The sequence below is a fragment of the Dermacentor silvarum genome, chromosome 6, assembly GCF_013339745.2.
Source record: "Dermacentor silvarum isolate Dsil-2018 chromosome 6, BIME_Dsil_1.4, whole genome shotgun sequence".
Classification (NCBI taxonomy): domain Eukaryota; kingdom Metazoa; phylum Arthropoda; class Arachnida; order Ixodida; family Ixodidae; genus Dermacentor; species Dermacentor silvarum.
The window spans coordinates 179,835,102-179,860,417 of NC_051159.1; the positions used below are offsets into that span (position 1 = coordinate 179,835,102).

The window sequence follows — 25,316 nt, forward strand, 5'->3', positions numbered from 1 at the left end:
GCAATGGCACATACCCCTGTGAACTAGCGAAGCTGAGCCTGGGTAAGTCTAGATAATCATGGTTGGGACTACTTAAGCTTAGTCAGTCCTCGATAACCAATCGATAGCCAATCAATAGCCAATTCGGAAAATTCCGGAAAATGCTGAGGATGTCTTGGTAGTGCTAAGCCTAGCCCAAATACGTGGCCAATACCTTGCGATAGCCAATCGATAGCCAATCAATAGCTAATCGATAATCGACAAATAATCAATGCGTTCCGGAAAATGCTGGGGTTGACTTGGTAGTGCTTAGTCTAGCCCAAAAGCCAGGACTAGCTAGGTGCCCATCAGCTCCGCTGTCTCTTTAGTATTGCGCCTCCAGTGCGAGCTACGCTAATTTTTATTATGTTAGTAAAAAGAAAAGATTATTCGTTGAGTTTTACCCTTAGCGGCTGCTATCTGCTTCTGGGTTCCGCGAGAAAGCTGTAAAACAGCAGGGGATATCGCATTACCGGAAGCGAACGAAATTAGCGACTCGACTTCACACACGCCATGAGTTTGGACGCAGTATATACGTAACACTAATTATTTATGCAACGTTTGCTGTAGTGTGCACTGGCCGATTAGTTGAAGCAACTGGTTGAAACTGAAAGGCACAGCTTTGCGAAATTGCGGCCTTTCAGTTGTAATTTTGAAGCAAAACTTTGTTCTCGAATTAGAACTACTCAAGGAACGACTCAATAACGCGAGTAGGTGAGCTAATTTGTACGTGCTTTGGGAGCAAGCACAGAACACAGAGCATCGCCCTGTGCGCCCTTGTTGTGTGTCCCCTGTTTGGCGCCGTTTGCTTCCAGAATGACTGTTTAACAAGTGTTGGACGGTATTTGTTAGAGACGAAGGGAACGCGCCCATGAAGTATAGCTTTCTCGGGAAACTTGAGAATCCAAGAACGATGCAAAAGTGACTGAATCTTTTCCTCAGTTCGTATTGCATGTACACGTCTCACTTGAACTCTCGGCGACATTGTAAAAGATTACTTTGTCGCAGCGAGAATAGTCTGTGCAGTCATCCAGACAAGAATTAACCGCAGATATTCTTCTTAAAAGCCTATTCATTACTATGAGCATTGGATGTCTGTTTAAGGCTTTCAACGTTGCTACCACACCTTTTTAATTTCACAAAATATAAGGTTTTAAGAAGCATGCGGGTAATGAACAATATGCATATTTTAAAATAACTGTGCTAGATTCTAACCTAGTATGCTTTCCGGATCATGGGTAAAAGTTAATCGCGCAATTGCACTGTAGCGGACTGACGGTGGCACGAACACCTCACCGCTCCGCAGAACGTACGACAGCGCCCCCTTTGTTGCAGGAACGGTTGAAGCGATCGATGTCAGAGGACTGAAAATCAGATCGGAACAACCTAAATTATGATGAAAATGAGGGGATACGTTGCAAGACAAGAAGCTTAAGAAGTGTAAGGTGAATGAGGGAACCACTGATAAAATATATAAAGAAAAAAAATGTGGTTGATCCCTCTTATATAGGAATCGGTATAGAACACGAAAGTGAAACGTGTCTTCACAGAAGTAGTGTAATGTTTATTGCACATTGATATATAATGTCTATTGGTGTTTTGTGGCTAAAGCGCCCTTAGGCGTTGATGCACCCACGCTGACGCCTGGTGGCACGTCTCCTCCATCACGACTACCAACGTCGATGACCATGAGCAACCGTCGTGCATATGGAAGCTGCACTACGCTGCACACGCTAGCACAACGCGAAAGACGAAGCACGTAACTGACACACTAATACAACGCGCAAGACAAAGCACGTAACTGAATCGTCACCGAGTCAAATCAGCGCGTACAGCGCGTCGTAATTGCAGCCTCCGCGATCAACTTCAGAAACATTTTCAGAGCTAATTGCGGAGGCCACGCTCCGCTGTGCTGAGTACGGTGAACGCCACCTAGGTGGCGTTGGTAGTGCTTCTTGATGCCAGCGTCCCTTCGAATGCTGGCATCGAGGCGTCGTAGTGCTGAGACCACCGAAGCGTTCACTGTCGGTGCGCGTTAGTGTCATAATGCAGTACTTCTCTTTTCTGCTCGTAGGCGGCGGCACCGCCCCGCGCAAGAGCGCGGGTACACGGAGGAGTGTTAGATATATAAGGCGCGTCTGTGTAGCTCTCTGCAAATGCGTTTGTGGCGCAATGGGTTAAACGCTCGGCGATCTATCGTCGCGGACCGAGAGGTCGTGGGTTCGATTTCCAAATTTTGCATGTTTGTGGAACTTTTTCTTCTGGTTTCTTTCTTTGTATTATGTTCGTGTACATTGTAAGCTGACGTATTTCCGTGACGGAAATACGTCAGTGAAGTCTTGGTGGACCCCGGCATAAAACACTTTCGTGTTAAAATAAATATTTGATCAAATATAGAACTGTATGTATGTATGAATTAGGAGGATAGTTCAAGCATTTGTGTGTGTGTTGATTAGAGGTGTACAAGTCAACAAAACACTACGAAGCCTGCTTTAACGGCTTGCAAAATGGCATGATTCACGTAAATTATCTCGCTATACATAGGATAATAAATAAATAAATAAATAAATAAATAAATAAATAAATAAAAACGTACGTTTAAGCAAGGTAAAAATGATGGCGTTGATATTGAAATAGTGAAAACCTATAATAATGTCGCTACAGTCGCCGGTCCGATCCAAAGGGTCGCTTGGTGCCACTTGAAATTCAAACGCGCAATTACTGTAATTAAATTACTGGCGGCTTACCAACCTTCTTGAAAAGTGCGGTATATGAAAAGTGCATTCTATCACGAAAAAAAAAAAAAACACCGCCCAAGCACTCCGTACAGATGGTTAACCAGCGAAGCTGAAACGTGCGGCCCCGGTGTTTAGCAGTGGGTTAATCCGGACGCTGCATTGAAGCGTTTCTCAATTATTGGTTACATGTTTGTGTTTCTAGTGGAACGCAAGCGCCAATGGCGGGCGGATGCTGCTAACCACGACGCCGAGGTAACTCGAAATATCGAACGCATGCGACAACGGCGAGCCGAGGAGGAGGCGTTGCGGGCAGAGCAGGTACGACGCAGAGAACTACGTCACTAACGGCGCTGCCAATGGCGCGCGCGCTTGGATGCGACAGAGAACGACGTAACCGACGGCGCAGCCAATGGATACGTTTAGCGAAACATGGGACGAACGGTTTTTCGTTTCGCCTAGCCATATACAGCTTTCGCTGTAAAAGAAAGCGTAGTCGATGTCGCCCCATGGACGCCGAACCTGTTATACTGTTAAGGCATTTCATTCTAGAATTTGTCGCCAGTGACGGATAACCGTTTTGTGGAGTGGCTGCTTTGTCACGCATTGCCAGGAGACATTCTTAATGGTTCCAGGAAAGGCGCAACTGCTGCGCGCACGAGCACATTTTAACAAAATTCGTGAGCGGAACATTCCGTCAGCTTTTACACACAGCGCGCAGGCTACATCGGTGAGGGCTTTAATCAACGTAATACTAATAATAACAATGGTAATGATGGGTGTGGTTCTGCTTCTCAAAGTTATTACGTTATGGAATGATGTCCTAGCACAGGGCTCCGAATTAGAACTGACCACCAGGGTTCACCACTTAATTAAAGTACCGGCGAAAGGGTTGTTTTGCTGCATTTGGCCTCTCTGAGCACGCTACCGCATCTACGAGGAATCCAGCCCTAAATATTGTAGTCACCAGTGGCGCACCGACGGGGGGCGGGGGGGTTGTACCCCCCCCCCCCCCCCCCTCCCTGAGGCCGACTTAACCCCCCCTTTTGTTTAACCCCTTTTCTTTCCTTACGCATTTGAGATTTGAGTACTGCAACTAAGATGTAAGACGCGCAATCATCTGCACACTCGCAAAAAGCGCATCTTTTGACAATTTCCAGTGAAGAAATCGAAATTATTGCTGTTTAGATGGTATTGGCAAACTGTCAACCCCCCCGGCAGAAATCCTGGGTGCGCTACTGGTAGTCACCAGCCAGAACGCCCGAGCGGTGGGTTTGCTAAAGACGCCTATAGGCGGCCATTCATAAAGTCGCCTCCTTGTAGGACAAATAATCCGGTTTTATGGGCCACTACATCTCGCAAGCACCGGCTGTTAAAATGTAAAATGAATTTCTTAGGGGATGGCAAGCTCTCCATATATTAGTGTAATGCATCAGAAACGAAAATTAAAAATGTGCTAACAAGGCAACCACTCACGCGATCGAAATTGAATAAATGGCTAACACGTTGTGCTGCTAACCATAAGATAAAAAAAAATGCAGCACCAACGTACGTATTGTAATCTATGTGAAGCGAATAAGCTAATAGCACATTATAACTCGTGTAGTTAATGCGCGTCCTTTTCGGTAAGCTAACTCAGGTTACTGGATTGCGCTATATGCCCCAGTTTATTTTACTATGTAGAGGACATAGCTGAGTTTCTTGCATTGCCAAACTGTCATTGCGACAGCGTTTACTACGGACCATCACGTATGACGCCATGGAATTCAACATTACTACATGACATTACCTTAAAGCAGTAATTTAGGCAAGGTCCGTGCGACAAGCTCACTCAACATTATTTTATCATCGCGGTATGCAGGAATCATAGGCGATGCAGTTCGAAGAGGCCCTGCAGCTGACGGGAGAGTTCGGCGTGTTCCAGTGGCTTCTCATCGCTTACTTGGCGCTGTTCATGGTTCCGATGCACGCGATCTCGATGGCCGTGCACGTGTTCACCCTGCTCGTGCCGCCGCACTGGTGCCGCCAGCAGGAGCTCGAGGCGGCGCTGAACTTGACGCGTGCAGAGGCGCGAGAACTGGGAGTCCCTCGTGAGCAGGACGGTAGCTGGAGTATGTGCACCATGTACGACATCAATGTGACAGCCCTGACAACAGGGCGACCGCTGAACGAGAGCTCCAGAGGCCTGCTGCCGGTTGTGCCCTGCCGAACCGGCTGGCACTACGACCACTCCGTCATCTACCCCACCATTGTCTCCGAGGCATGACAGTGAGCTTAATTTTCGCGTGCGCATGCTCAAAACATGGGTGGTCCACAAATGAAAACGCGATTTCAGTGGTTTCAAGGTGAAACCCTTGTGTGCGTACGTGCGTGTGTGCGTGAGCACGTGTGCGTGTGCGCGTGCGTGTGTGTTTGTGTGCGCTCACACGCGCAAACACGTGCGTAATAGAGATGCTAATATTAAACACGCGGTGTAATAGAGGTACCACACTCGCGCCCACCGTCCCTTCTAAACGAAATTCATACAATAAAATTTTAAAGGTAACTCCTAGTACACATTTTTGCAAGAATAAACAACTTGTAGAAATAAACAAATTATAGGATGAATATGGACTTAAAGTCACACTGTGATGATGGTGAAGAAACAAACACTGTCATCAGTGTGAGTTAGGAATGTACCTTTTTACTGCGTGCTCGTTATTTGGCGAACCTGTGCCTAGAAAGGCGAGCAAAAATCAAATCACGATAGCGGTGAGCACAATTGTCGGTCAATCGTCAAGTCTGAACTCACGGGTCTAGCGCGTCCGCCATTTATACTTGACTCATCGTGCATTTCACCATAATCGCTCATGCTCGCCCATTTTCGAGAATGTTACATCGCGCGCATAATCTGGCGGGGTATTCTGTCAAGTGTCCACTTATAGTGGGATGTCCATTTCGGCCGCTGCTCTAGTGCTGATTGGCTAGGCTGGGGCGAGAAGGAGACAGGTGCCCTCCGCCTGTCTCGTTCTCTATCGTACAGCTGCAGCCAATCAGCGGCGGCTGAAATCGACAGTCCATTAGTTGGACACTTGTAGTATACAGTCGAACGCCTTTAACGCGAAGTGCTTGGGGCCCCTGAAATCCTTCGTTATACAGATCACTTCGTTGTAAAGGTCACGCACCGCAGAGCCCACAATAAAACTGGGACAGAATTATTCATTCATTATACCGCTCATTTCGTTGTAAAGGCGTTCGTTGTAGATGCAATTGAGTGTAACCCCCGTTGGTTAAACAAGGCTCTTTCGTTATCTAATAGGCGACGATATTCACGACAATTTCGGATTCAGTAGGTGCATCTTGCGTCAAATGATAACATTATAACAGTGGAAAACCGGTGAAGAACGGTTACTGACAGAAAGCTGCACAATGTGACCGGAACAGCATGCATTACTATACATACATGACATTCAGTGACTGCTTTTATTTTATTTTTATTTATTTTTTTGCCAGAACACAACGCATATAATGAAGGCGTTGCTTTAATAAATAGAGAAATATATATAGTGTGGAAGGGTAGAACGCAGGTAACTGGCACATAACCTATCAACTTGTATTCGTTACGAGACGTTGAACATTCGCCACTGAACAAATTGTCTTCGCAGATGCATGCCAATGTCAGCAACATAAACACCAAAGACAGTGAAGCTGTGTCACCAATGCTCTTGTCACATACGGCGGCTTCGGGGCTCCTACGCAGGCGACGTTGCTGGACAACGCCGTCAGTTCCAACGCCGCAGCCGCATACGAACTCCTAGCTGACCTCCAACGTGGAATGCATGAGTAAAATGCGATGCGAAAAAAACATATATTATGGATTACTGACTGAAAATAAAACCGCACAAAGGAGCCGTACAAGTTCTTGGCTGTCTTCCAAAATGGAGCCGGTAAAAGGGAACATGATATACAAAAAGTACGGATTACTGGTTAAAAACACCGTGCGTGTAAGTTCAGTTAAATATTCCGAGGTTTCACGTGCCACAACCACGATCTGATTTGATGCCCGCCGTATTGCGGGACTGCACATTAATTTTGACCCCAGGGGATTCTTTAACGTGCACCCAATACACGATAAATGGTTTCTATATATTTTTTTTTCGTTTTGCTTCCATCGAAATGCGGCCACGGCCACGATTTGATCCCTTGACCTCGTGCTTAGAAGCGCAACGGCACATCCAAGTTGACTATTGGAGTGAGATACACGCAAGGTGAATTTAATTTTGTATTCAATGATCCTCACTTTCAAAGCGAATCCAGGCCTCGGGCACGTGCTGCGTTGCATTTACATTTGATATCGACCACGCCGTCACACACCGGCCATCTCATCCCGGAACGCCCCTTAACACCTTCGCTGCGAAATTTTGCAGCGCACTGCAACTTGAGGATTGTTGTCCTGATAGGTTAACCTAAAAAGCTACTCGTGGAAGTATTCCACGTGGGGACGCACGGAATCAGAAATGCGTACCGTGAGTTGCTGAAACCGTGGCCAAACTGAGCCTGCGTATGATCCATTTTTTATGCTTCCTGTAATTGTGTCCGCTTCGACAAATTGAGATAGCAGTCAGACGCACCATGCTTTCCGCGTAATAATATATCGCGCAACTTAAGCAGTACCAGAGTGGAAATGTATTTTTTTACGCTTAACTAAGCAAGAAAAAGAATAACAATATGCAGTGGAAACTTCTTGGTTTCCTCGTCTCTGTTTTTCGTTTTATACTTGAGGTTTCCGCAACTCAAACAAATGCGAAGACAAGGTGGCAGTTCTCTTAATCAACGGTGTTCGAACAAATGATGTTTGGGGCTGGAGCCAACATTTCGGAACGTTTCGGCAAGTGTTTCATCAGCGCCCACCACACTGTCACCAGCGCCCACCACCACTACTGTTTCACCACTGTGAGGCATCTCTTGTTACATCCCTGCTAATCACTCCCAGTCAACCTCTGTCTTGCTCAGCTTTTAACACGATAGCGTTAAGTGCCCCATGTCGTAGAAAATCCGGTATCAGCGTCGTTGTATATCTGAGCTAAAATTTCCGTATATATTTAGGCATATGTATATGCCACGCCTTGCTATATGACATGCGGTAGTATGCATGATGTATTGCCACACGATTCTATCACTAAAGTTGCTCGTACCTTGTCTTACATTCTTGACAACGTTATTCCTCGGAATTTTGAGAATGACAATCCACAAACAAATGTCACGAAACAAACCATGCCTTTTGTTCTTCTAGCTGGATTGGGTATGCGGCCAGAGTTGGAAAGCGTACGTCTCCCATACAGTCTTCTTCGGCTCCATGGCGATTGGCGTCGTTTTCTTTGGTGCCATCAGCGACAAGTAAGTTGCGCTTATCTTACGTTCTTCAGGCTTAATCTCATTCATAGTGGCGAACTATGATGCACGTCTATGAAGGCTCGTCAACAAGAATCTTGTACTTCTTTTTAGAGGCAGAGCCTAACATGTATTTGCTTAAAGATATATCCGTCATTTTCATCAGTTTCTTTTTCTTTATTTTTTTTTATTCCGTGATGCAGCAGTAAACTTATCCTTCATGTCACAGGGTCTAAAGCTGGTCGATTGTGGCAGCACAGTGATAATCATGCGTCACAGGTCTCCTCTGTTCATTTTCTTTCCCTGTTCTGCGTCTCTGCTACTCCAGCAATTTGCAAAATGGGTTTCATCCTTTTTAGTAATTTGTCGGTAACACGCTGTTTGTAAACGTGGAAATATTCATTTGCCTCAATCTTCAAGGCCGAGTAGTAGCGCTGAGTGCTGCTTTGAAGTGACGCACGAAATCTCAACGCTCACAATGATATGCAGAAATACACATCATGTATGAAATCGTCTTACGCAGGTTAATAAAGTTGAGGAGTGGTAAAAGGATCGAGGGAGAGAAATTGAATTGAATTATGGGCTATTACTTGCCAAAACCACGTTTTGATTATGAGGCACGTGCCCACTATTACGTGCCCCCACTGCACGAAACACGGGCGTCTTTGCATTTCGCCCCCATCGAAATGCGGCCGCCGCAGCCGCGATTTTATCCCGCAACCTCGTGCCTAGCAGCGCAACACCATCGCCGCTAAGGCACCGCAGAGGGCGAGGGAGAGAAAAAGAAAGGCAACGCGCGCAGAACTTTTGAGTGGACATTGTAGGTGCAACATGCTAACCAAAAATGCGAGCTGTTTCTTTTTTTTTTTTTCTCATAATAGGAAATGCGAGGGAGGTACACTCGCCATAGGACACGAAGTGTTATGTATTTGACGTGAAGTTTGTATTGAGTATAAACTGTGAACGCTTTCATGTGGCATGCATTATTATGAAATCGGTGAGTGTGTCTGGCTTAGCACGATTTGGTGCGCTAGATGGTTCAACGTTCTTTGGGCTGCGGCGCAGGACAAACGGGAACGTAGAAACAAACGCTCGTTTTGCGTGCGCTGAATCCCAACTACTGCGGCTGGCTGTATAGCATAGAGGAGGCCGGCCTGAATTGCTCCACCGCTGGACGAGTCCATATTAGTGGAGAGCACATAAACGCTTCAAAAGCTAGAAGGTAACAGCTGGAACATGATACGTCTAGCAAGTGGCGAGTAACGGCACGTAGCTTTAAGGGCCACCATTCCCCCAAGTGTTTAAAGCTCAACAGCTGAGCGTCATCGGCTAGCAAAAATGTCGCCGTTGTCCTTCACTCATGCCGAGCGTAGACTTCCCAAGCATTTTTTTAATCGATCCTTCTACTTGTCTTGCAGGGTGGGACGGGTCCCCGTCATGGTGGCAGTGTACATGTTAGCGGGTGTGGGAGCTGCCACCAGCTACTTCTGTAAAGACATCTACGTCTTCTTGGCCACACGCGTCATCGAGGGAGGTGTGATGCTCTCCATTTGTACCATCCCATTTGTGCTAGGTGAGCACCAGGCGCAACAACACTTGCGATCAAAACGCGATGCGTTTTTAGTCAAGAGGCCGCGTCCCATCCTTATCCTGTGTAAGGATACTGGTCTCGAAATCCATTCAGCGCGCCGAAAGAACCCAAATGAGCAAGCTTACCATAATGTTTCTGAATTCACAAAGGTGCTATTACTTAAATTTCACGCCAAAATTTAAGTTCAGTGTAGCCTTCATTTTCTGTGGTATAATAAGCCTTATTCTTACGTTGAGGAAACAGTTTTTCAGAAGTAACCTCCACTGTTAGGCCTCATACTGTCACACTAAGGAAAGATGTTCCCTGCTTTAAAGTGGTATCACCACGTGAGGACGATGTCCCGTATTCTTCATGTGCAGCGCCGCCACGCGGAACTGCCTATAGAGGAGGAGGACTTTGCTAGAAAGCGCCAATGCAGTCCTGTACGGCTGGAAAGTTTAGTTGTCTTGGAACCTGTTGTTGTTCGCAACCTCAGCAACGACTTCCCAAATTTCTGCTCGCGTGTTTATGGCGAAGAGACTCACCGTAAATTGCATAAAGAAATCTTCCCATCATGTATGATGGGACCCTATCAAGGTTGTACCATTGATAGGGTCCTCGACTCGTATAACTTTAACGATTACTCTGTTCGGGAGCGGCCGGTTGATATGGTGAAGGATTGCTGGGTCGCGCCTTGGTTTGAGCACCCCTGTGTGCGCACGCTCATAACTTGTTCCTTTCCTTCTCCCTTTTCTACTTTCGTTTCTGCCCGCTTTCCCCTCCCTCAGTGCAGGGTAGCAAGCCAGGTGCAACCTGGTATAACCTCCTTGCCTTTCTTTTCTTCCTCTTTCTCTTCTAACCATGGACCTCTCGCATGTACAGCGCTGGAGTACATGCCCGCGAAGAAGCGCATGCTCATGGCAGGTGTGTTCGGATTCGCCTACCCTCTTCTGGGCGCCACAATTCCATGGGTGGCCTATGCTCTCGCCCACTGGCGCCTCCTCAACGCCGTCATCCTGTTGCCTTGCCTCGGTGGAACCGTCGTTACCCTGTAAGACATGGCTTTTCTAAAATAAGTAGATGGTGCCGCGGATTTCAGTGAGATTAAGCTGGTTGAACATAGACGCCCCACCGGCACTCCTTAGGCAACTTCTTAATAAATGAAACACTTATTGTCATAAGGCTGATGGTAAATTGCTGCAAATTATTCATTTAAACATGCAGCCAGACTTCAATAAGAACTACCAACTGATGATTTTCCTGGACAGTTTACGCGAACACTTCGATGACGGTGTCAATAACTTTCATTGGTCCTGAGAAACAGGCCAGGGGGAGCCGAAGGCTCCCTCAGGTCAAGTCGGTGGCTCTGCCCACGATGGCACCGGGAGGCGAAATCCCGTCCCGATGTCGTGGGCTCTCTGGACTGCCTGGAGTTGGATGGGGTGGTGGTCGCTTCTTAGGAACTCCTCCCACTGTTCCTTTATGGCAAGTATAGAGTTTTCTATGGCTTGGCACAGCCAGAACATATGGTCAAAAGAGCATGAATCGGCTCCCCAGTGGTAGCCACGGCTACGCACCACAAATTACGACTGGCTTAAAGAGCTTCTCTGTTAAAAAGTCATCCGTTGCATCAATTGGCCTCAAGCAACTTACCCTGTTTCACATTTAATCTCCAGCATCACATTAAAAGACATTTTTTCTTCCTGTTTCACATTTATGCAGAGTACGGACATACTGTGCACGTGTATACCGATGGCTCTGTGACACCATAAGATTCCGCTGCAGGCTTCGTCATCCCACATATGATCTTCGCATGGCGGTTTAAACTAGACCATAGGTCAACATCAACTGCCGCAGAACTTGTTGCTATCTGGGAGGCACTTCGATTTCTCTCCGAGGAGCCTCCTCAGACGGGGCCCGTATTATTCAATGGCTTTAGAAATTACAGAGCATCTCCACCATGCAAATATATAAATGGCCCTAATATCACCTTTCAGTGGATACCATCCCACTGTGGCGTGATAAGGAACGAACAGGCAGACGCTTAAGCGAAAACTACTTTAAATAATGCTTCTCAAGTTCGTACTCCCTTCTCACGAACAAACACAAACGCCCTAGTTTGTTGCGTAATACGCAACTGTATGTTGGAGCACTGGACCCAACCAGATCGACGTGACAAGCGAGTGCATGAATGGGACCCAGCAATGAAATTCCCCGTATGTCTCTCAAGCTCAAAAGAAGCCAAACAAGCATGGTGCACAGGATTCGCCTTGGTGTCGCATTCACCAAGCGTTATAGACATCTGGTAGGTTACAGTGACACTGGCCCAAATTGTGAATGCTGTCAGGTACTAGAAACAGTTGATCACATATTTTGCGTTTGTCCCGCGTACGCGCAAGAACGTCATAAACTGGTATATTCCATTGCAAACGTCGATAAGCGGCCGCTATCAGACGAGTTTCCTTTAGGTCCTTGGACTAATGCAAACAGCGCAGCCCTAATAACAAGTGCCGATATAGCCTTTCTGCAAGCCACTGGTCTGGAGGCACGGCTTTAGATATGCCACAGCGTTGTGAACTTGTATATAGGCACCTCCTCCTCATATCATCATCACCATTAATTAGACGTTTTTAAGCGAAGCTTTATAGGCTCACAAGTTTCGGCGGCAGTGGTGGTGTTGCTGTCACGCTGAAAAGTGGGCCGATCCTGGTGATAGTGCAGAAAGGGTCCAAGCTCAATGGCAAATACCAGGTACAAAAAAGAAAGATAAAAATAGCGAGATAAAGAAAGAGAAAGAAAGAAAATCACTAGCCCTTCCCCTGTCGAGAAAACGGGGGTAAGCGAAGGTTGTCGTGTGTGTACTTGACCTGCTACTTCGTTTGCCACCTACTACTTTTCGTTCCCTTTCGTGGTACTTTTCGTTCCTTTTCCTTCTAGTACCTCTGTTTCCCTTTCGAGCAACTTTTCCTTCCGTTGCGTTGTACGTTTACTTCCCTCGATGCATACATTTAATAAACATGCTGTGAACAGCTACAGTGTATTTTGCACACAGAAAATACATGGCTTAAGAGAACTTCGTGCTTTCGATACCGGTTGTGGTTAGCAAATCGTCATTTGTAATCATAACCATCGTTATCAGCGTAATAAGTTCATAGCTGAACAAGAACCTGCTCAAATGCCCTCCAGTAACATTTGTCCATTACCTAAGGCAGGAGTCCTTTGTTTCCCCCAAATTCAGTCCAACCAATTCTCAGCCAACCGGGAACCTTCTTCGTATGCATCTGCAAGTATTTAAGGCCTCTAGTAGCTATAGACGTCTTGCGAATAAAACTGCAAAAAGCAACGGCGAGGTTATTAAATACAATTGGGCTACTCTGTGCATTCTCGAAGGCTGAGATTGATACTAAGCCACATAGAGATTAGCTATCTGGGAAAATATTTGCGAATAAGCATGGTTCCTTTATTGACAGCATGTCCGTTTAAAGAATGTGTGTTTGCTACGAAGGTACCGCATTGGTGACGTCTGCAGTGCAGAGTTTGAGCCGTAAGCGCCAACTGAAGTTCGCCCTTTGTTCCTTGTGTTTCTTTTTCCAGCGCTGTATTTTTAAGCGAAGCTTTATAGGCTCACAAGTGTCGGCCGTGATGGTGGTGGTGTCACGCTGAAAAGTGGGCCGATCCTGGTGGTAGTGCAGAAAGGTTAATTCATTATGGGGTTTTACGTGCCAAAACCACGATCTAATTATGAGGCACGCCGTAGTGGGAGACTCCGGAAATGTGGACCAGCTGGGGTTCTTTAACGTGCACCTAAATCTAAGTTCACGGGTGTTTTCGCATTTCACCCCCAACGAAATGCGGCCGCCGTGGCCGGGATTCGATCCCGTGACCTCGTGCTCAGCAGTAGTGCAGAAAGGGACCAAGCTCAATGGCACATACCAGGGACAAGAAAGAAAGAGAAAGAGAGAGACAGAGAAACAGAGAAAGAGATAGACAGAAAGAAGAGAGAGAAACAGAAAGAGAGAGAGAGAAAGAAAATTACCAGCCCTGCCCCTCTCGAGGAAATGGGGGTAAGCGAAGGTTGTCGTGTGTGTACTTGACGCACTACTTTCCCTTCCCTTTCCTAATACTTTTCGTTCCCTTTCGTGGCACTTTTCGTTCCTTTTCCTTCTACCTCTGTTTCCCTTTCGTGCAACTTTTCCTTCCATTGCGTTGTACGTTTACTTCCCTCGATGCATACATTTAATAAGCGTTTATGTTTTATTTCCGTGACATGTCGTGAACCTTACATTACCCTGACTAAGGTCAGATACATACACGACAAGCTTCGTTTACCCCCATTTTCTCGACAGGGGAAGGGCTGGTGAATTTTTTCTCCCCATTCCTTTTCCCCAGTGTAGAGTAGCAGGCCAGAGCAAGTTATAGCTCAGGCTGACCTCTCTGCCTTAATGTAGATAAATATGTCTCACGGTTCACTCCCGCTGCCTGATATTCTTTGTCATTTATCGCCCCCCACAAGGGCACTTGTCGATCTCCTTTGACCACTGCGAACCATTCGTTGATCACCTCATGTACTTTTTTTTTAATTTTAACTTCGGAGGTGATGCGTCGTACATAGCTGGCGTTTTAAATATCAGTATTGGTGGAAGTGCCACAAAATAGCGTCATCAGTATTAGACATCATTTTCTACAACCCCAATATACCGTTTACGTGTCGTATTGCTGTTGACGTAAGCGACCACTTACCTATAGTATTGCGCGCAGAGAAGCACGCTAGTAATAAGGAAAATGTCATGATAACTAAGCAACAACTTGTTTTCTAAAATAAGCTTGGCTTATTTAAAAGTATTATTATTTAAAAGTGGAATTAGCACTGTGAACTGGAGTCTGTCGCGTTAACTCAGCTGATAGTGCTTATACGAAGTTTCTTGGTCTTTTCTTGTCCATTTATCAGGCATGTTTCCCCATGGTTACTGTATACTTCTCAAGAAATCTCGTAAGTCATGGATGGCCCTGGCCTTTTATGACTCATCAAAAAAAAAAAAACACAAACTTTTTGCCATCTTCATTAAAATCATACAAGGAGGCTGACGTGCTTTCATGGTACAAGTCGCCGTGTAACCTACCGAATGGTGATCCAACAATCTCTTCAGCCAGCGTCTCGCAAGCAAACCAAAACACAAATGGAAGCGCCTTAATTGCATATTAAAAAAAACCACAGTCTTTTAAGACTACTAACTAAAACTGAAACATGGTATTCGTGGACACAATTTAAATCTCTTTTAATCACATTTGCGTTCTCGGTTGCAATAAGTCGATATTAACCACTTTAATTCAGAAGCGCTCAAAATATTTAGTGGCGTCTTCCAAGGTAGTATCTTGGGTCCGCTCCTATTTACTGTAAATATAAACGACAATTCTAATACTAGTAGCCAGTTATAGCTCAGGCCGACCTATCTGCCTTTCTTTAAATAAATATATCTCACGGTTCACTCCCGCTGCCTGATATTGCGCCTTACTTGCATATTGAAAAAAAAAAAAACCCACAGCCTTCTAATACTACTAACTAAAACTGAAACATGGTATTCGTGCACACGATTTAAATCTCTTTTAATCACATTTGCGTTCTCGGTTGCAATAAGTCGATATTAGCCACTTTAATTCAGCATCGCTCAAAATATTTAGTGGCGTCTTCCAAGGTAGTATGTTGGGTCCGCTCCTATATTTACTGTAAATATTGTTACGCGCTATGCCGAGCATGGAAGAATGCGCCAAAAAGACAGTGAAGACGACGATCTGGGCAGCGCTCGTGTTGTTGTTCTGCCATCTTGCCAGCCGTCTCTCTCTCTCTGTATATATCGTGTAAATATAATTTTCCTATCCCTTTTGCTACTCTCATCCCCGTGGCATTTTGGTGGAAGTGCTGGGTACCCACACGGTACAACGGAGCTCCGCAGCGGCCGACGCTTGGCTTTATCCACGATGGCGGAAGAAGTGTCTGCGCCCACCGAGGCAGCTGCAACGACAACGGTCGTCCTGGCTCAGCTAAAGGACCCAGGCACATTCTGCGGGACTGACAACGTCGACATCGAGGACTGGCTACCCCTGTACGAGCGTGCAAGTAAGAATAATCACTGGGATGAGACGATCATGTTGGCAAACATATTATTCTATCTCAAGGGAACCACGAAGGTGTGGTTTCAGAATAATGAAGAGGAAATTGGGAGCTGGGATGCATGCAAGGAAAAGATGCGTTCCCTGTTCGGCAAGTCCGCAGGTAGAAAGGCAGCAGCAAAGAAGGAGCTGGCATCTCGTGCACAGACAGCGACAGAGTCATACCTGACTTATATACAGGACGTGCTTGCCCTTTGCCACAAAGCCGACGACGGCATCACGGAGTCTGAGAAAGTAGGCCACGTGTTAAAGGGCATATCAGATGATGCCTTCAACCTGCTGATCTGCAAAGACTGCGACACCATCGATGCCATCATCCAAGAGTGCAAGCGCTTTGAGGCCACCAAAAGTCGACGCATTGCCAATAATTTCGCTCGACTTCCGAACACGCCAGCAACGTGGTCCTGCGAAGACGTACCTGAGCCGTCGGCGCCGCTCACCGTGGAACACGTGAAAAAGATCATCCGACGTGAACTTGACGCTGCGTCTCCTGCTTCTACGTGTGGCCGTACTTGTGATCATAGCTCCCAGATGGTGCCACTAGTCCAAGCTATCGTTCATCAGGAGCTCTCCAATGCTGGCCTGGACTCTGTGTGCGCCGCAGCTCCTTCGCAGCCGATCGACCGCCGTCCCTCACTTTCGCACGCCCAAGGTCAAAGGCCGCCTTTCCGTAACCGCAACCCAGCCGAGTGGAGGACTGCTGATGACCGTCCCATTTGCTTTAACTGCCGTCGTATTGGACACGTGGCCCGCCATTGTAACAGCCGGTGGTATTGGTATCAGGCTCCCTATGGAAACAACCGTCGCCCCGACATGGATCACGGCCGATTTCAGCCCTACCACGAGCATCCCCAAACCACCGCTGAAGACGCTCCCCCCATGTCGTATCGTCGTTCGCCATCCCCACGTGGTCACCAGTTCCGTTCGCCGTTGTCGCGTCGCCAATCATCTCGCTCGCCCCAATTTCGCCGCCCTACGTCGCCGATTGAACGACTCTCTCGGGAAAACTAGACGATGCAGCTCCCAGAGGTGATGCTGCATCGACCACCCGCCTGCCAAATCCTCTGACCACACTGCAGACCAGACAAAACCTGATAGACGTTAAACTGGATGACGCACATGTTGTCGCTCTAGTGGACACTGGGGCTCAGATATCAGTGATGAATTCGGAGCTTCGTCGCCGCCTTAAGAAGGTCCTAACACCACCCACAGTACCGCTCATTCGTGTCGCCGATGGCGGAACGTTTCCCGTGCTAGGGATGTGCTCCGCCCGAATAAGAGTTGCTGACCGATCCACAAGCGTACTCCTTGCCGTGATCGAGAAATGCTGCCATGACCTCATTCTCGGTATGGATTTTCTGTCTGCCCATTCTGCCCTTATTGACTGTGGAACCGGCTTGCTTCAGCTAGACCTACCGTGCTACCATGACGCTACTACTACACGCCAACCGCGCTTGTGCTCAGTGGATTACGTTAGGCTACCTCCTCAAGCCATTATGTATGTGAACTTGCGGTCTCGTTCGCCCATTCCCGACGGCGATTACATCTTGACCCCGATCGTTGACGTCGTATTCGCCAAAAACGTCGCTCTTCCTCACACGCTTATTAGAGTTGCAGATAATCACACGTCGCTACCCATACTGAACTTTAGCTGGTGCGCGCAACTCATCCCAAGCGGCATGACTCTAGGCCACATTGCTTCTATCGATGAGTGTGCCGTTTCTGCATTCGTCACCGACGCTTGTTTATCCTCTGCCCCTTCCTCTTTCTCACACATTCTCGTCGACGGTGATATTGACAAGATGATTGCGTCTGACCTCCTTCCTGCACATACAGCCGATATGCGGCGCATATTGAAGTCCTACCGCGACATCTTTGACTTCAATGACCGTCCTGTGGTCACTCATAAAATCAATACTGGGGACGCCAGCCCAATCAGACGACGTCCCTATCGCGTGTCCCATGCCGAGCGAGAAGTGATACAGCGTGAAGTCGACAAGATGCTCACCAAGGACGTCATTGAACCTTCATGCAGTCCATGGGCATCACCGGTCGTCCTAGTAAAGAAGAAAGATGGCAGCTGGCGCTTCTGCGTCGACTAACGCCACTTAAACAAGCTAACGCGCAAGGACGTCTACCCTTTGCCGCGGATCGATGACGCTCTCGACTGTCTACACGGCTCTGTCTACTTCTCTTCTATCGACCTGAGGTCAGGCTACTAGCAGATAGATCTCCGTCGATGATCAAGACCGTGAAAAGACCGCATTTGTTACGCCGGATGGACTTTACCAGTTTAAGGTAAGGCCCTTTGGACTGTGTAATGCCCCAGCCACATTTGAAAGGATGATGGACTCCCTCCTTCATGAATACAAATGGTCAACTTGCCTGTGTTACCTTGACGATGTCATCGTGTTCTCACCGACATTTGACAGTCACCTTAGCCAATTGTCGGCAGTTCTTGAAGTTTTCAGGCGAGCAGGCCTTCAGCTGAACTCTTCCAAATGCCGTTTTGGCCGCCGCGAAATCACTGTGCTTGGCCACCTTGTGAGTGCTGAAGGCGTGCAACCTGACCCAGAAAAAACTCGTGTTGTCAAAGACTTCCCTATACCACGTTCCACTAAAGACGTCCGGAGCTTTGTCGGCTTGTGCTCCTATTTTCGACGTTTTGTCAGGAACTTCGCCGACGTTGCCCGTCCGCTCACGGAACTCTTGAAGAAGGAAACGCCATTTTCTTGGGGTCCTGAACAGGCCACTGCGTTTCACACGCTCACGACGTTACTTACGTCACCACCCATCTTGGCCCATTTTGACCCGTCAGCCCCTACTGAACTTCGCACCGACGCCAGTGGACATGGCATCGGCGCTGTTCTCGCCCAGCAGCAACAAGGACGCGATCGCGTCATCGCCTATGCCAGTCGCCTTCTTTCCTCTTCGGAGTGCAAATTTTCGATCACTGAGCGCGAGTGCCTCGCACTGGTTTGGGCTGTCAGAAAGTTTCGACCATACTTGTTTGGCCGCACCTTTTCGGTCATCACAGACCACCATGCGCTTTGCTGGTTGTCTTCCCTCAAAGATCCGACTGGACGACTTGGTCGCTGGGCACTGAAACTGCAAGAATACAGCTTTGACGTCACTTACAAGTGTGGCAGACTGCACCAGGATGCGGACTGCCTATCCCGTCATCCAGTGGACCCTCCCGACTTGTCAGCGCACGATTCGGACGCCTGTGTCTTCGCGATATCCGATTTATCCGACATACGCAGCGAACAGCTCAGCGATGCCAATTTGCGGTCAATTATCCGCCGTCTACGCTCTCATGACTGTGCCCCGTCCCTACAATTATTCGTGCTTCGTGACGGCATCTTATACAGACGCAATACCAGCTCCGATGGCCCAGAGCTTCTACTGGTTGTTCCCGAAACACTCCGTTCCACTGTCCTCGAACAGCTTCATGATGCCCCAACCGCTGGACATATCGGAGCAACTCGCACGTACGATTGCGTTCGGCGTCGGTTCTTCTGGCCAGGCCTCCACCGCTCTGTGCGCCGATACGTTGCTTCTTGCGAGTCTTGCCAGCGCCACAAGCATCCATCCTTGTCGCCAGCCGGTCCTCTTCAGCCCATCGACATTCCCGGTGTCCCGTTCTACCGCGTCGGCCTTGATCTCATCGGGCCATTCCCAACATCTCTGACTGGGAACAAGTGGATTGCCGTCGCTACGGACTACGCGACACGATACGCTATCACGCGGGCACTACCGACAAGCTGTGCCACTGACGTTGCGGAATTCCAACTTTACGACGTTATTCTTCACCACGGCGCTCCTCGACAGCTGCTGACCGACCGTGGTCGCTCCTTTCTGTACAAAGTCGTCGACGACAGTCTTCATTCGTGTTCCATCCGTCACAAGCTAACCACCGCCTACCATCCGCAAACCAATGGGCTTAGCGAGCGCCTCAACCGCACGCTGACCACAACGCTCTCCATGTACGTTTCCTCAGACCACCGTGATTGGGACAGCACCTTGCCTTATGTGACATTCGCCTACAACTCGTCACGCCATGACACCGCTGGCTTTTCCCCCTTTTATCTCTTGTTTGGCCGCCATCCCACATTGCCCTTCGAGACTCTTTTACCATCACCTGTGCACCCTGCTACCGACTACGCTCGCGATGCAGCTTCTCGGGCTGCAACGGCTCGCCAGATTGCCAGGGATCGTCTTCATGCCTCCCAGCTGTCCCAGAAGGCCCGCTACGATAGCCATCACAGAGTCGTTAATTACTCTCCGGGCTCTTTGGTCCTCCTCTGGACGCCTTGCCACCACGTTGGCTTGTCGTCAAAGCTTCTTTCCCGATACTCCGGGCCTTACAAGGTCCTACGCCAAGTCACAGACGTCACGTACGAGATCACTCCATTGGACAGTCGCTCATCTGCCGCGTCCGTCACTGATATCGTGCACGTCTCCCGCCTTAAGCCTTATGTTGTCGGACAAGATCCTACTGCTCCTTAAGCGCCGAGACGGCGCTCTCGACGGCGGGGGTTCCTTGTTACGCGCTATGCCGAGCATGGAAGAATGCGCCAAAAAGACGGTGAAGACGACGATCTGGGCAGCGCTCGTGTTGTTGTTCTGCCATCTTGCCAGCCGTCTCTCTCTCTGTATATATCGTGTAAATATAATTTTCCTATCCCTTTTGCTACTCTCATCCCCGTGGCAATATGAACGACAATTAGTAGCCAGGCAAAGTTTATATGCCGACGACACATTTTTTTCTAGCTCCTCCTGACTTATCATTACTAATAGATGCTGCAAAGAACGTACTAAAATCACTGGAAGAATGGGCGCTATACATAACACCTTAACGATAAATGATGAAAACACTAAAGCAACGCTTTTTGTTCCTGAAGAAAAATACGCGTGCATTCCACCACCCATCCACTGAACAACTGTGGCGTCGAGTATGTAATAAGTTGACATCGTTTGGTATTGCTTTTGCATCCACACTTTCTTGTGATGCCCACGTCACACACGTTTGCCACACTGTTACTCCTGTTGTCGGCATCACTTACCGTAATAGTTCGATTCACCGCGCGAACCCAGCTCGTTCTTCTTCCTCTTTTCTCGAGTGATTGCGCCTGGGCGCCTCGTTCAAACAATCAAATACCACACGCGTGTAGCAATATTACCTGTCGTCACTAAGCTAAACTTGTGTTACGCCTTTTTCTTTTTATCTTTGAGCTATTGTTTTCCTGTTTGTCGAAAACTTCTCGATACTCAAAAACTTCTCGATTTGAAAAAAATGCTACACTTATTGCTAATCTACCTTTTGATTTGCACACCACTTACATTTATGAGCGGTTCAGTGTATTTCTCGCAAAGGAACTTTCTGACCAAAAACTATAATGTTTCTGTAAAAAGAAAATTGCCAGAAATTATACTTGTTTCGCGAAGCTCTACATAGCACAGAAGCGCTCCCTATTGAACTAGAACCCCAGAAACCTTCCTGTTGCTCCATTACAAAACTAACTAGGGTCTTGGAATGTTAAAATGTATAATACCTAAATTTCTTAACCTGTCAATGCCTGATAAATAAACATGGGCACGTTTTACATAAATACTGTTCTAACATTATGTGGATACCTCTGAAAGTTTCTAGTATTTATTTTTGTATTATTTTCATTCATATTCTGCTTAAATATGTTCTATGCGTAGGCATGTGTCACACAGATTTCTTGCATGTACTTTGCTACTGCTGACTTCCTGAGGTGGCGAAGCCAGTCAAGCGGCGACGTGACGCTGCTTTTTTTTTTCTCGTCGCTGATTTACTTTTGATTGATTGATTGATTGATTGATTGATTGATTGATTGATTGATTGATTGATTGATTGATAGTTGTCCTGGCGCCCAATTTTGTCAAGATATATTACCTGTTCAAGGAATGAAGCAGAGAGAGATAAAGAAAGACAAGGAGGTTAGCAAGTGCAAATACCGGCTGGCTACCCTGTACTGGGGAAAAAGTGAAGTAAGAAAATTCACGCAATAACGCGACCCTACGCACTACAACGTTCAAAGCAGGAATGAAGCAAATGAAGCAATGGAATATACGATCGAAAGAGCATGGCGATTCTTGCAGCTCTGTCCGCATTTTTGCTGTTGACAGACAGCGCAAAGGGCGACGGGTCTTGACGGAGGATGGCGATGCATCGGACACAACGGGTGCGGCCATCGCCTATCATTTTCGCTGGCGGCCTATTCATGTATTCGGTCTGCGTGCAGCCTCGATCGTTCATTCGTAGCATGTTTGAGGGCACTAATGTTGCTGGGTGCACGTGCTTAGTCGCGTGCACGTTTCCAAATCTCGCGCGCTTTCTTTGCAGCTTGGAAAAATGAAAGCCATAGCAGATATAATCCCGGAAATAAATTATCTGGATAGTGCTCCATATGTTCGACGACTTCTGCACTGAAGATGTTGCGTTTAAAGCTGCGCTTAAGAAGTTAGTTAATGAATATTTTTTTATTATCTAAGGTCATAGTAAAACCATTCTAAGTTACTCAAGAGGACTTAAAATTAAGTCGATTTTATTCTCGTAACGCTCGCGTTATACTTATTAAGGCTTGGCATGATTTAGCTAAAACACTCTGTATACTTCCCCTCTTTGGGCGTAGTAATGAAAATAAAAATTAATAGATATGTTGTCTCAATAGAAATATAAAAAAAAAAGATTTGTTTTCTTTTTTTGAGGTAAGCCCGAGTTTGCCTTCGCGCTTTACGGGTGCATACTCAGCACTTTTGTTTATGCTTCTGCCCTTCAATTGCTTTTCGTCCACAAGTAGTGCTTTAAACAGGCGTTTGTACAAAGCGCGCAAGCGTTACTTTGACCGCGATGCATTATCACTTCCAGGGTGTACGGCGGCACCCGGGCGGCGCGCCATGTTGGTGCACTCCGTAGCGAGGAGAAGTGCGCTTCGTATAAATGGTGTGATGGGCTCCAAAGTAAAAGAAGGTAAGCTGAAAACGAAGTCATGGAAATGTGCGTTTTCTATAGCATTTTCCGAGGTGTGCACAAGCGTGGTGAATAAAAGTGAGGCCGTATGCCAAGCGGGGCCGTATGCGCAGATGTAACGCCTTGTTTACATAAAATCGGCGCTAATATCGCTTCTAGCTTGCACGTGTCGCTGCATAGTCTTTAATTTGAAAACGTGGCACATAGCGAGGCTCTACTTTACTACGTTCTTGTGTAGTAGGTCACCTGTCAGAAATCTTCGATGACTGCAACCCCGACTGGACTCCGTCACAACATATGTCGCCAGCGCTGGCATGCACGAATGCTACTATGTGAACAGATACTTCCGAATACGGAGCATTTTTTTTTCTGTTCAGGTTAACCACTCGCAAACATTGGCTGAGCGCTCCGAGGCGGATGCATTCAGCGCATACCCCGCTTGTTGTGACGGAGGCTAGTCGGGGTTGGAGTCATCAAAGAGTTGCGACGGGCGGCCTACAACATGGAAACGTAGACATGAAAGTCTGCAGCGACACGTGCAAGCTAGAAGTAATAATTGCGCCGATTTTATGTAAACAAGGCGCATGACCGCGATCCGACCCGCTTACACGAAACGAATACGCATAGTCTAACAACCGATGGTTCACGTCAATAACTGCTAAAACATGCCGAAAACAAACCCTATATTTGTAAGAACTCACAGCGAGTTCATCCGCGCATGTTGATACGGGAGATCCATCGCGTCGTCGCTGTTCATAATGTTCCCTATTTTTATCGCACACGTGTCTTCACACCTAAATTCGAAAAAGCTAAAAAAACACTCATTTTCATGACTTCGTTTACAGCTCATTAACAGCGGAGCTGTTTATGCCCAGCGTAATCTGTCTGTCGTAGACAGAAAACTGTAGGCCGATCCTGGAGGTAATGCAGAAAGAGTGCAAGCGCAATGGCACATACCTCTATGAACTAGCGAAGCTGGCTTGGATAAGTCTAGATAAGCATGGTTGGTGCTACTTAAGCTTAGTCATCCATCGATAGCCAATCAATAGCTAATTGATAATCGATCAATAATCAATAAATTCTGGGAAATTCTGGGGATGACTTGGTATTGTTTAGCCTAGCCCAAAAGCCAGGACTAGCTAGGTGCCCATCAGCCCCGCTGTCCCTTTAGCATTACGCCTCCAGTGCAAGCTATACGCTAATTTTTCTTCTATATTACTTTGCACTGGTTGCTGCAGCAAAAGACAGCGCATCGCATCATTTATTCGACGCGCACTTGCGGCAGTGCGCGCGTGCTTCTTTCCGCTACGGCGTGCACCAACATGGTCGCCGCCATGTGTGCATACACCCTATATCACCATGCAGTCGTGAGGGCAAGGGTTGTGTAGTCCACTAACTTCCAATAATAAACAGTGGCTTGCTTTCTTCTTTTGTATTTTGCCTTTCAAAGTTTTATACCGGAATCCATACGGTGGCTGCTCTCAAAAGGAAAGACTGACAAGGCCAAGAAAGTACTGCTCTGCGTTGCCCGAATAAACGGCAAACATTTGAAAGTTTCAGCGATAGACTCTCTCCAGGTGGGTAGTTCTTAGTCACAACCAAAACCATTGCTGCATGCGGCGATAGTTTGTGCAAATATCAATACTTGCACAAAAATGTACGTCTGCTTCTAAAGAGTAATTTCATCACATGCTACGCGGTCGATGTAGAATTAAGCAAGCAGCAAGTGTGAAATAACGGTGTTTAAATAAAACTGCGCGCTGTGTTAGTAAAAAACTTAGTTCGTGTTCGTCTTTTTCTTTTCATAGCCACCGAGACAGGGCGATTCAGTCCCGTCATCAACAGCAGCGATATTCAAGTATCCATCTTTGCGCAGGAGCTTCGTAATAACGCTCTTTCTTCGGTGAGTGAACGATAATTCTCGGCATTGGCGTTGGGGTAGATAAACTCGTTTCAATTATGTGCAATGTAGCCAGCACGTGCCACAAGCCAGAATTTCACTCTTTTATCTTTCGCACGCTTCATTCGACGTGAACCTGTGCCGTGGGATGAGATATAGAAGGTTGTAGACGTTGTAGACCACTGAGCATGCGGGCCAGCAAACTGCTACACCGAACGTTTGAGCCTTCATCATCACCTACCCGCTATGTCACAATTAAGAAATTATGTGAATGGTACATCCACGAGCCCTAATTACATGCCTTCCAGCAACTATAAATAAATATGTAAGACTCATGTGCCCTTTCCCAGTTGCAAATACTAGCATACAGTTCACGGTACAGCATAAAAACTTGCATGTAGACGACCGAAGAGAGCCGTGCAATAGTCTGGTAATAAATTAGCTTATTACGTACCGGTTGTTGTCTTGCTTCAATTAAAGCACTGACAATGTGACACAATGACGGCGGAGGAGACTCTCATTCGCACTCTTCCTCTATGGCTCATATATTCTTGT

At 47.1% G+C, this 25,316-nt stretch overlaps 1 protein-coding gene across 1 annotated transcript in view; it reads left to right on the forward strand.

The window, feature by feature from the left end:
• The first annotated feature begins 4,626 nt into the window (after positions 1-4,626).
• Positions 4,627-25,316, forward strand: part of LOC119457083 (beta-alanine transporter) — a 33,870-nt gene continuing 13,180 nt past the window's right edge. The window contains exons 1-6 of the mRNA XM_049669203.1: positions 4,627-5,013; positions 8,026-8,129; positions 9,542-9,696; positions 10,576-10,747; positions 24,312-24,438; positions 24,670-24,764. Of these exons, the coding sequence (XP_049525160.1) occupies positions 4,627-5,013; positions 8,026-8,129; positions 9,542-9,696; positions 10,576-10,747; positions 24,312-24,438; positions 24,670-24,764 (1,040 nt within the window). The remainder of the gene's footprint in view (positions 5,014-8,025; positions 8,130-9,541; positions 9,697-10,575; positions 10,748-24,311; positions 24,439-24,669; positions 24,765-25,316) is intronic.